This window comes from Rhipicephalus microplus, unplaced genomic scaffold (genome assembly GCF_043290135.1).
Source record: "Rhipicephalus microplus isolate Deutch F79 unplaced genomic scaffold, USDA_Rmic scaffold_48, whole genome shotgun sequence".
Classification (NCBI taxonomy): Eukaryota; Metazoa; Arthropoda; class Arachnida; order Ixodida; family Ixodidae; genus Rhipicephalus; species Rhipicephalus microplus.
This window is the reverse complement of record NW_027464621.1, coordinates 497,294-516,203: the sequence shown is the minus strand read 5'-3', so window position 1 is coordinate 516,203 and position 18,910 is coordinate 497,294. Positions and strand designations below refer to the sequence as shown.

General features: G+C 42.1%; 1 protein-coding gene across 4 annotated transcripts in view; it reads right to left on the bottom strand.

The window, feature by feature from the left end:
* Positions 1 to 18,910, bottom strand: part of LOC119177277 (nuclear receptor coactivator 5) — a 284,872-nt gene that overhangs the window by 51,708 nt on the left and 214,254 nt on the right. For 3 of the 4 annotated variants that reach the window (XR_012889295.1, XR_012889294.1, XM_075884802.1), the window contains exons 10-12: positions 15,754 to 15,998; positions 4,272 to 4,361; positions 4,112 to 4,167 (exon numbers count right to left, since the gene is read on the bottom strand). Coding sequence is in view for 2 of the 4 variants with exons in the window: in XM_075884802.1 (XP_075740917.1) it covers positions 4,112 to 4,167; positions 4,272 to 4,361; positions 15,754 to 15,998 (391 nt within the window). In the remaining 2 variants the exon portion in view is untranslated. Of the gene's footprint in view, positions 1 to 67; positions 1,901 to 4,111; positions 4,168 to 4,271; positions 4,362 to 15,753; positions 15,999 to 18,910 lie in introns of those variants that run through there. The other variant, XM_075884807.1, reaches the window with a different exon arrangement.

The window sequence follows — 18,910 nt, the reverse complement described above, 5'->3', positions numbered from 1 at the left end:
ACATGAAGTTTGACTAAAAGACTAAAATGAAATGAAGTCGTGATGTTGATGAAGGCAGCAGTCGGCGTTTTTATGACTGAACTTTTTTTATTTGGGTGGACATGAGCCCGAAAAATGAAACGTCACTCTACAAGCAATACATATTGTAGACTGATAGCAGGCAACATAGAGCGTCGGCTATCAATAATCTACCAAGCAGTGAAGCGCATTGGCAAGCCATCAAAGAACAAACTATTTACAGGTTGTGCGCATACTTCACAGAAGATTAGCTGGATAGTTCCCAGTCATTCAGGCATGATTTACACAAGGCAGCGTTACACATATAATGGGAGCAGTAATAAAAAAAAGAAAGAAAGGAGCACATGTGCCATTACTATTGCAACATCACAATTTGTCGCTGCTCTATTCATTGCTTCGCCGGGAAAGCAGTTTTTTTTTTCTTTTTCCAGTTATTACGATTCAACGGTGTGACAAGTTTTTCGCAACAGCTTTGCTGTTAAAAGATACACTCGCATAATGAGGTCAAAACACAAACGCCACCGTAACAAGGTTCGCGTATTTCGTTCACGTGGTGCAAGATTCATGCATGGTGTTGAGTTCACGCATGGTGCGAGCACCATGCATGAACCGAAATATGACGCCACCAAACTACACGGAATATGATTGCAGCTGCGTTTTTTGTGTATCCAACGTGTTTTGTTCGTGCGACTGGGTTAAATTTGTCGTCGCAAGCGCGAATTGCCATTTTGGCACAGCAGGTCTGATTGGCACAGAATGGCGCAATCGGCGCAGTACTTCCACCCCTGTATTTGATATGCTGGATATAATGCCTCCAAAAATAAAATAAAGTAGTAATGACGCTTTCAAAGGTTCATGTAAATGCAGTTATTCCATCCTTACCATGTCATATAATTATGTTACACTGAGTTACACATTTAACCAAAATAATCATTGCCTGAAAGGTGCACCCAGCCCTCTAACCAGCCGCCCACCCCTTCCAGCAGAAAATATTGATATCAAGAATTACTGCTGAATAGATTCTATAGTCCTGCGCTACTTTAGTAAGCAATGGCCACAACAAAAGTAGACGCACACAAGTCTGATATAACGGTGCACGCTCTACATATACGTCAAGAGTTGGACGGACTGCAACCCTCATGCCGTACAGCATGCCTCAGCATATGAGCAGGACTGTTTTTTTGGTCATTGAGAAAAATGGCTGCCATGCTTTCATCACCTGGCTGCACCTCTCCCATCTTTTCAAGTTTTACCCAACAATAGACACGTAGTAGACTCTTGGAAAAACATTGCAAATACAAGCTTAAATTTTGATCAATCAATTAGTGTTATAATGTGGGAATCAAGGGTATCTATCCCCTTTGCACCTCGTTCCCCAGCTAGCATGCTGGGCTGACCTTGTGCCACTTGATCACCAGGAATTGCCCTTAAATGACAACATGGCAGCCATGTGCACAGTGTTAAGCTATGTTTCTCGCTCAAGCCATGCCTCTTCCTTCCTGACATCAAGACATCAAGGCACACAGCATGCTAGAATAAACCACTGTGCCACGGCTGTCTTCATTGGCTTCCAGTGACAGCACCCTCTTCGCCTGAGCTTGCTCCTGTGAGGTGCTTGCTCACCGTGGGAGATGCTCTCATGCCTCCAACGGGAGAGTTTCACGCAGCCTTTGCACGAGACTTCTCGTTCAAGTGCTCAGTGGTCCCCTTTAGATCCATATTTGCTTAAAACCTGCCTCGAATGCCTTTTCTGTGCCGTGACGAAGAGTTGACAAACCTAGCCACAGTGTCTTTGTGTGCGACGGTGGTGGAAAACGTCATATCCCTTCCAAGTCATGCTCGCAGAGCAAGCTTCACAGAACTTATCCACAATGTTGAGGGCCTGCGTATTGTTTTCGTTAGAAAGGCCACAAAAATAACATCCTGGCACACGCTCAGCGCAACTTATGAGATTCTGCAAAAATGTAGCGGAATGTAGCAGGTACTTGGCACAGTTAAGCACAATTCTGTCACATCACTGCATTAAATATAAACTGTGGCTAAAAATTAAAATATCATTTGTCTGTGTACTGCTGAAAGTTTCTCAACAAGAGAAATCAGCTTCCATATTGAAATCATGCCAAATTCTCAATATGGAGGCACCGACAGTCCGATTGGGCAGATTACATGAGAAAAAGGGCATCGGTACAGAAACAGAGAGGAGACAACTCTCCCGGCAATCATGTAAAAACTACTACTGTTTGGGTTTGTGCCAGTCCAAGAATATGTTAGGCCAGAAACACTCCACTGTCATGCAGATAGAATAAATAGTGAACTATGGTGCACTTGCCACGAGCCCCACATGAATAATGTTTGACAAGGGCCAATAGAACTGCAGCAAAATGGTGCAAATGATACAGTTGGCACACCATTGCATTTCGCTTATAAAAAAACCTGCAGATCTAACGAAATAGCCTGTCTGCAGAAGCATTAAAGAATAAGGTCCCTAGATCATGTAATAAATATTACTGCAAGTGTGCAGTGAAAACATGACTTTTAATCGATTTTTCTATATCATTAAACAAAACTGGTTGGAGTGCAAGTTACAACATTAGATATGCAGCAATCTGAGAATGCTGGCAGAGATACACACAAAGCTACCAACCGCCATGTGCTCCTCAACCTTGTAAACAATGCAGAATACTTTGCAGAGAGGCAGCAAGCCTGTGTTATAGTACTTTTATAACGTGTGTACAGCTGAGGGCACTGTTTTCTATGGCACTGACCTCTCTAGGATAAGCCGACCTAATAAGATATGCTCACTATACCTGGCTTGCTGAAGTGCAGTGCCTAGCGCTGAGAGTAATACTGCATAGGCCATAGATACATACCACTAAATGTGCCAGTTAATTTCTTACCCCCATATTCACAAACGCTCCTCGACTCGACCCTTCACTCGAAACGCTCCTTAAGTGACGTTTTCCCATTCACAAACCGCCCTTCACTTGAAACGTTTCCTTCACTTGAGAAAATCTTGAGCGTTTTCTCGAGATTGTCAAGGAAGCGATCGAGCTACCTTGAATCGTCCCTCGAGTGAAATACTTGAGCCAGAATCGCGTCCATGGCAGAGCCCGTCTCGCTTTGACGGCGTTTCTCAATCAACTAGGCTGCCACGGCCGCATTTTTTCGACAATGACGGTGCGCGTTTACTACGGAGCTGTCTAATAACAAATTTACGTGCGAGTAATCCTTATATATAATGCGGTGGTGAATTCTAAAAGCACGCCAATATAATGTGATATATAGTAAAAAAATACTCATTTCACCGCGTTATACACTCGGTGGCTACATTAGTGATCAGAAGGCTCTCAGTAAAGCAACAAACCATCTATTGCGCTTCCTGTCATTACTCACTTAGTTCGTTAGTCACCCCGGCGAAAGTAGGCTCTCAAATGACACACACGGAAACACTACCGTAAATATAAACTGCAATTAATAGACGCATACAAGACATAATAAACTAAGCTGGTAGACACGTTCAGCAGCAGACGAAATGCCATCAGCTGTTCGTTCAGCTGTCTGGGTGCGACTGTTGCCAGACTTGAAGAGGGGTTTCGCTAACTCTACCAGCACAAGGCTTGGGGAAACAACACTACCACTCTAAATGCATGTATTTTGCTGTAATGTCAATTTATAAAAAAAGAACCACTCTAAATGCATGTATTTTGCTGTAATGTCAAATTATAAAAAAGAACAACTAGAAAAATCGTTCTTTTAATGTACAGAGATAGGCAATTCTTAACCACAATTGCGAATACTCTCGTTATCAGGCGCTTTTCTCGGCCATGCAGTTCACTCAAGTGAAGGGAGCATTTCCAAGGCCTCCCTTGGCGAAGGAAGTGTCGAGGAGCGTTCATGAAACGCAGCGGCCCCTTGAGTGGAGGAGCACGCTCCGCCTTGACTTCGTCAAGTCAAGGGGAACCCTTGAGTGAAGGAGCGTTTGTGAATACGGGCCTAAATGAACAAGCTGCATAAAACTAATTTTAATAAGCTCTATACACAGTAAATAATATCAACATGCTCCAGTTTTGAACATGAAAAACACATTGCTCACCAATTTCCAAGAACATAATAATTCAGAGGGTCTTGAGGCATCAATTCTATAGCTTTCTGCAAAAGTAAAGACACAGCAAACACTTTAACTCTATATACTGAACACTGAGCATGCCACAGAAGTATCACATGCACATGAAGTAGTAAATATTTTGACTTACTTCAACATGCTTTTTGATTAAGAAACCATCCTGGATTCTTTCCTTGGTTGAAGTATGGTCCTTCTTAGAGCCTATTAAAATGCTGTACCACTGTTGGAAGCAAAAAAGGAAACATAAATCAGTACACAAAAAGGCAGTTCAGTGCCATTTTGGAAAGGCAAGAAAAAACCTCCACCAACAAATGGTGTAAGCGAGTCTGGTAAAAGAGCATTGACACAAAAATTTTACATCATTTTCTTGCTGAAAAACGCAGCTAATGACCCACTTGCCACATACATCAGAAGCCTCATGGGCTTGAGTGCATGATGGTTAAATTTTTGAAGACTGTTTAATACAGTCCAGTCACAGTTTCAGTATCAAAGGGTTAGGAGAGACCCGCAATCGTTTTCATGTAAACATACCCGACTACATGAGCAATGAGCAGACAACTCCTTTCAGGGAAGGCTCCCCGAGTGCTGCTGTAATCCTCTCTAGGATGTTTGCAAATGTGCGTGACCACCCAAAAATGCACTGTTGAGGCAAGGCACTTGTATTCCCATGAAAGTCTGCCTCCCCTTTTTGTTGAAAGTGTCCTGTAGGAGAGAGTAGTAGTAGAAACTTTATTGTACTTGAGGGGATTAGGGCGAAGGTGGGTGGGTTCCCTTGCCCCACTGGCTTTTGCGGCTCGCTGGGCCCCATCGAGCAGAACAACTTGGCTCTCTCGATCTTGCTCACAAGCCAGACCTCCCACTACCTCTAAAATGGGTTTCACCCTAAATAGGGTGCATTAATTTCAAGTGGCCTTAGTCTACACATTCATGTTATAGAGATGGCAGCTCCCAACACCATGGACATGAGTCCGGGTGTTGCGCTGGGTGGATTTTGTTGAGGATTTGCAGTAAAACGGCGTTCCGAACCCCGGACACGAAGTTGGCCCAATTTTTCAGGAGTTCGATTTTTCGGGAGCAGACTGTCGTGCCATCCAAGAGCAGTAACACTAAACGCAAATAATGCATTTAATAATGGGCGCGCTCGTCAACAGGTGGTGCAACAATCTGTTTACGCTCCAAAACTGGGCCAGGGACGTGTTCGGATTTTGATACATGGAGCCTATGGGGAGTTTCGCAACTCGTATGATTACATAGCTCTGTCGTAGCTGTGGGTGGGAACAGGAACTGTCATTGACTTCACTACTGTTTATTGAGACCTAGTTTAGACCAATCGACGAGCTGCATGCTGCGTCGAGTCGCCGGTCGCACAGTTGACGTCACTGCGCATGGAAGGAGCATTGGTCAGGCTTAAGAAAGGAGCGCGGAAATCGTTTTTCGAAATGGAGGCTCTGTGCGGCACACAGCTCAGTAATATTCAGAAAACGTGATCGCTGCTGTCTACTGTAACGAATTGGCGAGCTTGTTTGGGGGGTGTAAAAAACTTCGGAGCCTGTTGACTGGCCCCTTCAATAAAGGTCTGGTACATGCTAAAGATAACTGTGTACTGTGCATTTGTATGGAACATATAACACCGCCATCACCATGGCAGTAGCAATGCAACACCATTCTTTTGTTTCGATGTAAATGGCTACTTGATGCATTCCAAGAATAACTTAAATTGGTTTCTCTGAAAATAGTATTCGCTGCCAGTAGCAATTTTTCTGTGAATTCACAATTTTTTCCCCTCTTCTATCGATATGACTGAGTGAAACACTGGCCAGGAAGTGAAGCTCATATTTTCCAACAATAATGCATTTGAAGCACAAAAATGACTTTACAAAAAAAAAGAATTTTCAAACACATCTTAAATTATAGTTGGTGTGTGTGAATATTCTAACTTTTGAATATTTTTTAATACAGCTTGCTTCTTTATTTGATTCACTCCGGAATTCCACTATTAGGACTTCCCAAATACAAATATACAGTCAACGTCCGATTGACAGTGACCCCTTTAGATTTTTGATATGCTGCACCCCATCATACTCTCGCATTGCGACGAAGCCGACTTTTATACTCCGCTACAGTCGCAAATGTATCAACTCAAGGAAATTCTGGTTCCAACATGTACATGCACTGCACCATTATAATGGCCTCTTCATATTTTTAATGAGCTTTGCTATATTATATACTAACAATACAGCAAAGCTGCTTTAGGGCTTCGCTATGGCCGTAAATTGGTAGACTTTTGAAAGCACTCATTCGAAGCTACGAGGTAGAGGTGGGGCTTTAATTAATGCCATTTTTAGACCAAAAAGTTCGCAAAAGCAGACGAAGATTTTCAGCATTTGTCATTTAAGCATTTTTAAGCACTGACGCCTACAAGGTAGATTAGCAACTGCGAATTCGAAGGGAGAACGCCCTTGTCTGCCCAATCAATAGGGCCTCCGAAGCAGTTGAAGAGGGAGAGCAAGTCGTGTGGTTTCTTTTCACATGTAAAGTGTAGTGACATCACCTTGGTTGCACCAAATCATGCAAATAAATACAATTCTGTGTCAGCATTGCCTCATCCTTGATAAAACAACAAGAGAACACAATCCCACCAGCACTTTACCCACTAATCAAGAGAAACACTTCCATATTCCTATCTTATAAGAATGTACCTAGGGATCGGATCTTCCGCAACCTTTTTTTATCCATTTTCCTTTGACTATTCGAAAAATATTAAACATATATCAGACAACTATTCGCAATATATTTGAATTTCCTTTATACCCAGAATTTTGATATTCCTAGAGCTCTAAATTATAGTGAATGGAAAAAGCAAATAGTTGATTTATGGCTGAAATTTATGAAACTTGCATACATTATTAATTGCTGGGGTTTTATGTGCCGAAACACAGAGGCATTCTAAGATGAGGTACTCATGAGCGATGATTACCACTTGGGGTTCTTTAACGTGCACCTCAATCTAAGCACTAGTGTGTTTTTGCACTTGGCCCCTATCAGAATGCATCCACTGTAAAGGAAAGCCATGTTCTTCTCGATCTTAGCAGTGCAACATATTAATTGGAACACTACCATAGGAGAGTTGTTGTGGATTAGTCAACTGAAAGAAAAAAATTAGAGTTTTTCGCAGGAGATATAACTCATAACTGCTAGGGTTTTATGTGTCAAAACAGATATGTAAGGCACACTGAATTGGAGGGCCCCGAACATCTTGACCACCTGGGTTTTCTTAACATCTAACTTAAAGCAAATGCTAATGCCATTACATTATGATCAATTTTAAGGTGTGTCATCACCTAGCCACTATCAACTATCCAGACATGGCATGAATCATTGAAGTGAGAGAGCAGATGCGGTATTGAGTTAGTAGAGTGTGCATTTGTGGCGATTTGATAATGCAACAAGCCTTCAAACACGCTAGCTTGCATGAAGAAAATGCTTAAAGGGGTCTTGCAACACTTTTTAAACATGGTCAGAAAAGGCACCCGATCGGTAGTGGAGGCTCCTGAGAACATGCAAGCCAAACATTATAATGTATTACGCGGTCTGGAACAAATAACAAATTCTCAAAGTCAGCTAAATATACTTCTCTCTTTTTTCAACAAAGGATGCCATAAACCCGAAATCTGCAACCGCTGGCTAACTTAAGCATCATAAGTTGCTTAGTTACCGTAGCCACTGTGGGATGCTGCGACAGGCACGTTTTGAAGGGGGAACAAAAACGAAAAAGAAAAGAGTGCACAAGGTCATGATGTCCGATGACAAATGAATTATTCTTGCCCTCTTATCATAGCCCGCCTTTTCTGCATCGCTTTCAGCTTGCTCGCTAATACGGAAGGAGAGAGAAAGCGTTTGAAGCATCCACTCTTACTTGACAGTATCCAAAAATTTTTGTGACAGTTGATTCTTGCGGAAATAAGCTCTTTTAATGAAATCATGCGATGATTACTTGAAAAAGCATTGCAAAGCCCTTTCGAGGCATTTTGTTTAGACACTCGATGAATGAGTCCACACCATGTTTTCAAGGTACCATGTTTGAAGCGCGCAAAATTTTTTCGTTTTGTTTTTCTATGGGTTCTTTGTTTTGTTTTCTACCTTAGAATGAACACACGCATGCTTTTCCAGTGCTTCGCTCTCATAATGAGGCTTCAAATGCTCAGCAAGTAATAAGTAGAAGTATAAAACCTACAAATCAGCAACTCAGCACATTAGCGCACCCAGGATTTCTCTCGGGGGGGGGGGGGGGGGGTTGAAACTTGAGATAAAAGTAAAGTACTACATTCTGAATATTTATTATAGGTTATATTACCTTAAATAATATTATTAATAAAATACTAATAATATTGTTAATAATATTAATATGTGGGGTTTAACGTCCCAAAACCACCGTATGATTATGAGAGACGCTGTAGTGGAGGGCTCCGGAAATTTTGACCACCTAGGGTTCTTTAACAAGCACCGATATCTGAGCACACGGGCCTACAGCATTTCCGACTCAATCGGAAATGCAGCCGCCGCAGCCGGGATTTCATCCCGCGAGCAGTGTGTCAGCAGCAGAGTACCTTAGCCACTAGACCACCGCGGCGGGGTGGTAATAATAATAATAATAATAATAATAATAATAATAATAATAATAATAATAATAATAATACAGTCGACTCCTCTTAAAAGGAACTCGAAGGGGATACATAAAACTGTTCCATTTATCAAAAGTTTCATTTTAGCAAAGTACACTTATTTAGTGAACCAAGATCTTTATTCAAATTGCACAAACCTCACCTTACTCATGAGGATGAGGAGAAAAAAATGGAGTGATGAGTGGTTTGTTTGGCAAGCTTTAGTTGTTTTTTCACAAGGTTTGCACCCATGCCTGACAAACTAGCTAGAAATTTTGGACAAGCCTCATGCTCAGAATAGCGCTGCAAAAGTTCAACAGCCTCTTTAGCTGATCGGTCTGGTGGCCCCACTGCACTGGCAGTATTGTCACCACATTCATCACTGGAAGGTTGATCCTCATCTTGCACTTCGGCAATCATTTCCTCGACAGTCTCTTCACAACAGGTACGAACATTTTCATCAATTGATTCGTAGTCTTGCAGCGTAAAAGGAGTAGAGGGCGCGACCTGACTGAATACTGCCTTAATGTCAACACCAGCAGGGCTTTCTTCTTCATCAGGTACTGCTTTCTTGCACTTGACAGCCGGCATGGTGAAAGCATCTGTGTATTGTTGTTGCCATCACTTGCTCCCAGGCACAAGCCACAATGTGGATGGCTGCCAATAAATCTATATTGTAGAATTTCCCATTGCCTGCACTTAGCACCATTTGATGGAGCAATTGTCTGCGGTAATGAACTTTATTGTTCAGAATAACCCCTTGATCCATCGGCTGGATCAGTGTCGTTGCATTGGCTGGCAAGAACTCCAGAGTGACGGCTTGGAGTCCTTGAACCTGAACGTGGGCTGGGCAATTATCTACGATGAAGACAACGTTCCTGCCTTGCCTCGTAAATCTTGCGTCTTCCTCCCGAAGCCAGTTTTCGAAAATGGCCATGGTCATCCACCCTCTTCCGTTCCCATGGTACGCAATGGAAAGGTGTCAAACGCCTTTTAAACAACATGGGTGCCTTGATTTTCCTATTACCAACAGCTTTAATTGCTCATCTCCTGCCGTGTTTGCAGCCACCAGCACAGTGATGCGATCTTTCCTGCATTTTCCTACAGGCTTCGCGTTTGAAGGTGAGAGTTTTTTATAGAAGCACCTTATAAAAAAGACCCATCTCGTCGACGGTAAAGACGTCTCGTGGCTCAAAGCTCATCAAAATTTCCTTGAGCCGCCCCTGTGGCCAGTCGGTGCAAATTTCCCTGTTGACTGCACCACTCTCACCTGAGATTGTTTTAAAACTATAGGCCATGGCGTGTTTTGAAGCGGCTGAGCCATTCATCGCTTAGACCAAAGTTCTTAACACCCATTTCTATGGCAATATCACGAGCTTTCTGCTCGAGAATTGGTCCGCTTATGGGAAAATTGGAACTCGTGCACCCTTGAACCACAGAAAAAGAACTTTTTTAGTTGTTCAACAGGTGTTGTCCGCATTTGTTTAGATTTAAAGGTCCCGTTCTTAACAGTGCCTTCAATCCTTTCTCTGTTTTTCCAGATCCGCGACAGCGTCGATTTCGGGATGTATTTTTTCGTTACCCCCATCTTGGGCAGGCGGCTTCGATTGAGCTCCTGAAGAATTTGCAGCTTTTTTTAAAGTGAGAGTGCATGGTGCGGCCGCTTCCTTTCTATCAGGCTAAAATAACAGAGTGATCCACCGCACTTAGCCGCACAAATAGGTCTAACGCACAATTGACCCGCCAACTCTGCTCCCACAGCCACACATGCCGCCACAAGCGAGAATGGCTACTGGATTGGTTTGTCTCGATCTCGAGGTGTTGCATGGTTGTGAGACTACTTTTGGCATGAGCGAGTCTATGCTGTGTTTAGAGTTTGTGCTGTTTAACCGTAGGTGACCATTAAGCACTGTTTCAATTAACCGATGAATTTTACTGCACAACACATAGAAATCCAGCCATATGAGCCCGTTTAGTTCTGTTAATGAGGCATTTTCGTTAGTGAGTTTTGTTTATTGGGAGTCCACTATAATAATAATAATAATAATAATAATAATAATAATAATAATAATCACCCCGCCGCGGTGGTCTAGTGGCTAAGGTACTCGGCTGCTGACCCACAGGTCGCCGGATCGAATCCCGGCTGCGGCGGCTGCATTTCCGATGGAGGCGGAAATGTAGGCCCGTGTGCTCAGGTTTGGGCGCACGTTAAAGAACCCCAGGTGGTCAAAATTTCCGGAGCCCTCCATTACGGCATCTCTCATAATCATATGATGGTTTTGGGACGTTAAACCCCACATATCAATAATAATAATAATAATAATAATAATAATAATAATAATAATAATAATAATAATAATAATTATTATTATTATTATTATCATCATATACAATGAGATGACGATGACAACGAACTAAGTGTTTTTACTGGGAGACCTTAAAAACGCTGAGAAGACCAAGAAACCGTTCAATGAAGCAGTACACGTACAAAATAAACGAGAAATCTAATAAAACAAGCCGTAACATAATTCTGAACAGAGATGTCTGGTAAATACCTATTTTTTCTAGCTTTTCAGCTCAGTTTAGTGATTCTGGTGCTGACGTGTCGACCGGCTGGTGATCAAATAATGCTGTTTAAAAAGAATACGACTTCTATGGTAGAGCAAAAAAAAAAAAAGGAATGCAAGAAAGACACACGGCGACACCTGGCGCAGTGTACAAACAAGCCCCATTGGCAACTTTATCAGTTATTTTCTGGATAATGCGAACACAAAATCTTATATATTCAACTTCCTTTGAGCCTCGTCAGACTACAAATAAGAAAGTGCACCGTAAATATTCATTATAGGCTTTGCAGTATTGATTATAAGGAATATGTACAGCTCAACACAGCGCACGTGTAGTAAAATTCTCAGTTTACGGATTAACTGCATTGTAACTATGCTTACAGATTCGCAATATCATTCGGTTGCTCAAGTTTGGCGACTGAAGCATCCTCTGTGATGACTAATCGATGTATGCATCTGACGCCGGTATGTGCCGAGTAATCACTTCCTTTTTGGCTGTAATCGAGGATTCCGGTGCTGTTGCTGCGTGACTTGAATCTCAATGCGGAATCTTTTTCGGGAGGTTGGTGAGGATCGTGTTCGACTGGCACTTCAGCGATGCCTGTGATCTGTTCGGAAGCGGACTACCGATGCATCTTCACGCAGCAGACGCAGAGCACAAGTTGTAGTGAGTGAACTGAACGTATGCATGCATGGGTGGCTTTCATCCGATGTACCACGTGCAAGAAAGAAGGGGTAAAAGAAGAGAGCGTGACACATAGCTTCTGAAAAAAGAAGCAAAAAAAAGTGAACTCCACCAATATACCTTTCGCAAGTTCCCGAAGCCATTTTTCCTCATTATACCACGGTATCTTACTGCTCCCTTTTTTGCAACTGTAGGTTTTGCATGGCAGTCGTGCTTGCTTGGAGTCCCTGCATGTGTGCGGTGCGGGGTGGCTGGCGACCATGCTGGCGGCACACACGCTATAAGGCTTGCTCAGAAATGCAACAACCACAGCGTACATATGTGCTTCTGCTGCTGAGCCTCTGCGGTTTCCGATCGCTTTGATGAACGAGCCGCGCGCAAAGCCGCCTTTCTTCTCGCCACTGCAGTGCTCATTGTACGTCTACTGTCTAAGAAAAAAATGCACGACCACCCTTCTGGAGACACCATTTGCCTTCGCAAGCCCGCGTGGACACCTGTAATAATATTACAGTTGTCCACGTTAGTAAAGGTTGTTTTGACACGCAATTGATTACATGTCTTATTTCACTCATAACTATTTCAACTATGACAACTATGTTCTTTGCCATTTGATCTCGGAGTTTGATTGATTGATATGTGAGGTCGATTTGTGGGGTTTAACGTCCCAAAACCACCATATGATTATGAGAGACGCCGTAGTGGAGGGCTCCGAAAATTTCGACCACCTGGGGTTCTTTAACGTGCACCCAAATCTGAGTACACGGGCCTACAACATTTCCGCCTCCATCAGAAATGCAGCCGCCACAGCCGGGATTTGATCCCGCGACCTGCGAGTCAGCAGCCGAGTACCTTAGCCACTAGACCACCGTGGCGGGGTTGATATGTGAGGTTTCACGTCCCAAAACCACCATATGATTATAAGAGACGCCGTAGTGGAAGGCTCCGGAAATTTCAACCACCTGGGGTTCTTTAATGTGCACCGAAATCTGAGCACACAGGCCTACAGCATTCTTTACTCAATCGAAAATTCAGCCGCCGCAGCCGAGCGCCTTAGCTGCTAGACCACTGTCGTGGGTACTTTTCAAACTGATAAAAACTATCTTTTCGAAACATATTAAAAATAACCATTTTCATGCAGTAACGAAAAAGTTAAAGCTGGCCAGTCATTTTTTGGGGGGCATTTAGCGCTGCCTGATGTTCAATGTATAAAGTATTTCAGCTACTTTTGTTCAATGTAGCTGAATATTATCTGATGCACTGACCTTAAAGCAATAAAGTGTTTAGAAACAGTATAGTGTTTAAAGGACAGTCCAATTTACTTGAGTTTGATATTGCTGTGTTCGACTCTGATACATTTATTAAACATATTTTTTAGTACACCTGCCAAAATTTTCAACTAGTGCGTGAGGCAGTTACCCTTATGTGTGTCAGCATTACAAGACGGAACTTGCCATCACACGATTTTAAATTTAATCCAGTCATATGGTGAAAATATTCACAGAGAAATTTTTTGCTCGTACACTATTTAAAAAAAAATTTGGATGACTGTACGAATACTGATGCAAAGAGAATTTCTTTTTCTATGAATTAGTATTATTCACTTCAATATGACGAGTTTTCTGCTAAAGGCCAAAACATATTAGATCTCTCTAAATGTGCTAGTTTTTCTGCAGACGCAAATGAGTTAAATTGAGGTAAGGTCGAGCTCAGCCACATAGATAAGAATTTGGTACTAGCAGACCTTGCTAGAAATGCAAGCGATTAGGGTGAATAGAACTGCTTTTACAATTCAGTTTTTGAGCTTACCTGATCAAACGCATGGTGTTGCAATTTACCATAAAATTTCAAGCAAGCACCCCCCCTCCCCCCAAACTTTTCTGGCAGTTTTAAATATCAGCGTCCAATCCAATTCTGCTTTGCACTGCAGCCCGACTGCTCCGCATAATTTTTTGCTTTGTCTTTGCGGTGAGGAGTCAGCTATGCCTATGTAGTCATACACTGCGGCGAAGAAAATCTTCATTATTTGATGGCATCGAGAAAACGGAAACAATGTGCACCAGACGTTTTGACATTTCAAGCTTGACCCGAAATTGATATGGGAATGAGAGAAGAATTTCGATAATTTGCTGCAGCTAAACCACGGGTAGTCAAAACTTTGACGAAAGCTCAGTAACAGTGCACCAGTGTTCAGGGAATACAGGGATGATATGCTCTTTGAGTACCTTGAGCGCGAAATAAGTGTAGGGCGTGCCCGGATTCTTTTTGAAGAGGCCGTCAAAATTGCCAACAGCATGCAGTTGGGGAACTTTGTAGCCTTCAGCCATAACATAAGTTGCTAGAAACAGCAGTTCGGCGTTGCAATGCGCCGTGCTATGAACAAGAGCCAGAAGACAACGGAGGAACTTTCGGAAGCAGCAAGTGCCTTTCGGTCTTCTGCGACAGCTCAAGACGCAAAGCTACACCTCATATAACATGTCCAACATGGATCAGACAATGGTGCAAATAGACAACTCGGCATCTTTTTTTAACTAGCGCGAGAATTTTGCCACTACCTTGAATTTTGTTCCCGTTCCAAGATAGCCCCCCCCCCCCCCTCCCCCTTGCACTTGCAGGCAATTTCGACTTTGTTGGGAGGAGGGGGGGGGGGGGCTTAAACACTTTGACAGCATTCTTTACACATCACTTTGAACAAATGTAGAAAGGAGCACTCCAGAATATTTTATAGAGAGCACGTGGAACTTTTCTTTTGAAAAGTGTTAAAACTTATTGATTGATATGAGCGGTTTAATATTCCAAAATAACCATATAATGATGAGAGACACCGTAGTGGAGGACTCTGGAAATTTAGATCACCTGCGATTCTTTAACGTGCGCCCAGATCTGAGCACACGGGCCTACAGCATTTGCCCCTGCATCGAAAATGCAGCTGCCACAGCCAGGATTCAATCCGGCGACCTGCGTGTCAGCAGTTGAGTAACTTTGCTACTAGACCAATGCGGCGGGGCTGAAAAGTCGTAGAACACCTAATGTAGGAAGACAAAATCAAGTGTTGAGGCTACCACTGGTCTTCATATTTCAGAGAAGTGTGCTGTGCTGTATTACTGAAGTTCTTGATGAATAGATTGCTTTGCTGCGCTTTTAGTTCAATGTTTAAAAAAAAAGCTTTACTTTTATATGAAGTTCTTGGTAAGTAGCTCTCACGGCAGTGGGTCTAATCTAAATGCCGATTAACAGCTCTTGAATTTGTCAGCATAGCAACTGTCACTCCTTAACAACTTTCAAAACATGGCTCAAAGGTTTAACGGGGCCACGGAGTGGCTAAGTGTGTGCTAACTTATTCAGAAATCCCCTACAACTAGTTCCTAGCCCTTGGCTTTTCTGTCCTCTACACAAGGAGTATTAGCATACTTTCCATGCCTTCATACCAAGTACCTAAACATAGTTCACACAAATGGGCAATAATCGATATAATTTCCCTTTGTGTAAAATTTTGCCCTTCAAAAACAACTTCAAATTTGCTGAGAAATCCTATAACAGATGCGGAACAAGAGCCTAGCAGGAAACACAGATTTTACATTACTTTATTACTTTTTTTTTTCATTGCATTGCATCATCATGTCAGAAAAACAATAAAAAATCATCATAGTTTTGAGAACAGTATGAAATAGGACACGCTAAGATGAAAACGGTTCACCATACCTTGTGAACTGGGCCTAGCTTGTCGCCTCCACACTCAACAGCCTTGTCAAGGTAAGTTATGCCTTCGGCGAGCCCTGCCTCCCTCTCAGCTTTGGGGGCATTTTCGCACCGTTTGAATGTGACACGGGCAAGGCGCCACAAAAGGTCTGGATCATCACAATCCTTGTACTTCAAGAGCATCTTATACGATGCCTCATGGTCACCAGCCTCATGTATGCGGTCCGCCTCTTGTTTTGCACGCTCAACTGTCAATGCAAACAACACGAGTAATTACCAAAGAGAATGTAAAACTGTAGAAAAAAGCGAGTTTAAACGTGTAAAGAATAAGCATAGATGAAATACTCACACACAACCTCTAACACAGTATCTCAAAGAGCAAGCTTTGAAAGCTCATTTAGTGAAATTTGTAATAAAGATAAATTTCTGACCTAATGCATCTTGACACATTTGAGACCCTAATATCACTACTCACAACGGTGGTAACCAATTTAGGATTGGGAGCAACTTTTGCAGCAGGCAAAATGCTGCTTAGTTACATATTTTGAGCAGAAACAACTGTACTTTGAAACAATTTTGGAGCGTAGACATGTTTGACACCATTTAGAGCAGTGTAACAGTAAGCGTGTGACTATTTTCTGCAGATAATCACCACTGTGCAAGCAGGAAATGAACAGCATTTAACAAAGAATACCATGTGTTCACTCCACGGCTATATAGAAGAAGTGCGTTTGGGGGAGCTTTAGCAACAAAAACGAACTTGGGAGGTACTGTTTCTATGTGGGACAGGACTTTGTATATTTATTTGCTAAACATGTTATTTGTAGCATGTTTTTTTTTTTTTTTAATATGAACCCCAGACTGGTTCACATTTTCAGGTTTTGGCTGAATATACCATGACTCCACAAAAAGCTGCTTGTGGAAACTGACTTTAAAGTCAACTAAGCGAGAGTTGCCAAACGCGATGCACTGATCACTGAGCTCTCTGTGCTCAACCAGTGCGCTCTTTTGTCAGTCAAACTTCCGGATGTCACACCGGTTCAACCGACAAAGGAGTGCACTGGCCGCGCACAGTGAGGTCAACGATCACTGTATCGCCTTTGTAAACTCCCGCTCAGTTGACTTTGACGTCAGTTTCCACAAGCAGCTTTTTGAGGAGTCAAGGTATATTCAGCCAACAACTGAAAATGTGAACCAAATGGCAAATGTGCTCCCTAGTGCAATTACTACAAACTATGGCAGATTCGTGAAAACAAGCACGACCCCCCTCCCCCCTAACCTCGGGAGAAGGCGTTATTAACTGCGTTGCTTTCCATCTTATCTCAACTGGGCAACGACTGGTGGTCCCTTTCATACAGCAGCATTAACAACTGCTTAATTGCGTGTTTCCCCCTATATTTGTCTTTATTTCTACCATCTGCGCTCTTAACTAGATGTGTGAAACAAAATTATAATATTTAGCGTGCCAACCAAAGTTCATGCAATTACCAATAATATTACAAGTGACACAGTTAGTAAAGGCTATATTGACCCCAAGTGATCACAAGTCTTACCCGCTCACAACTATGTTCTTTGCCTTTTGATCTCAAAGTTTTCCGATACAATAAATTGCCCCGAGTTATTAGTCAATGTTGCACGGTAGGAAGCAATTTGTACATAGAGACATGCCATAGTGCACCTTGGTGCACACTTTTATTTTGCAGGTTGAGCACTAGTGAAACGTGCTTTTTTTCATATATTATGTACTTACCTTCAATAACTTTGTTAATAAAAACATAAATTTAACTATATGTGCAAGCTTGAGGTGGATACAAAGATAAACATTGCTTTTGAACAAAAGACTCAAATGGGCGTTATTAGTGAGATTTTTATGTGTAATTCTACAAAGCATTCCTTGAAAAGATTTTAATGCACAGTCAGCCAAAAAATCTTACATATTAAATCTGAGGAAAAGGCAATTATCTACGTAGCCCGACAATACAGCCTGGTATTTACATAGGGATGCTAACTTAAATTTGCTAATGATGTTGTATAAAATTTTACTGGCTACTACAACAGGCTGCTCAGGCACTGAACATTTTCTTATTTTTGGTTGACTTGCACAGGATTATGTTTATTTTGAGTATATAGTGTTTTCCAATCAGGCTCACATGCCACTATTTTTACTTTCGTGGCATCAATTTACAAAGTTTCAACATGCTGAAAACTGTACTTTGCCAAACTAGAGACATTCGCATAAGTAATTGAAAATACTTCCATCAAAAAAACTGCAGCTTTCGTAATTCCTACCAGAAATGTCACTGCATCTGAAATGGCAAGTAAATTTTGTATGATGTAAACATCTTGCCGCAAGAATTTAGGGAGTAAATGCTGTAATAAGGGAATTACAGGGTATAGCATAACTCACATTGGCTGTTTTTGGTTTCTCACTCAGTCTTCCCACCGTTCTCAACAGCGAAGAGGTCAGTTGTAATGACTATGCCCACTTCGGCAACGTAACACAACATCAGCAATTAGTACGTCATCGGCAGACAGCCAACAAGCAAGCAAGACTCCTTCTATGCGTCATGGTAAACCACAGTTAATGCACAGTCAGAACCATATCCCCACAGAGCTAATGCACCATTTCGTAGTGCAGAAGACCAATCGACGAAGTAAGGGCCAGGTTAATTTGCCCATGGGCAATCTACATCACTTCACAGATGAGAAAGATAGAACAGGTGCTGGAGACAGGTATAAGAATCGTTTTTTGAAGTGAAGTGTTTGCAAAGTGCGCAGTACTGCAACATTATAAAATGTGATCACCGAGGCTTTGCGCACTAATTGGTGAACTTGTTTGGGAGGTGTAAAAAAAAACGTTTGAGCCTGTTAGCTGGCCCTAGAAGGAATTTGCATACCACAGAGGAAAAATGAGCAATTGACTGTACTTATGTAGGTGACAGGGTAATTAGTGTGTGTAGAAAGTCGTAACAAGTTAAACCATTCTACACATAAGCAAGAATAAAACAAAAGATCACAAGTAAAACTGTGTAATTACTTTCTACAAAAGCGGCTCGAATTAACAAGCGTGGGTGAAGTTTTCAAGAAAGATTTCTTCAATACAAATAGCTACGAAAAGTTGGGGGCCGCAAAGCTAGGGTCATTTTTCACTTCCAACAAA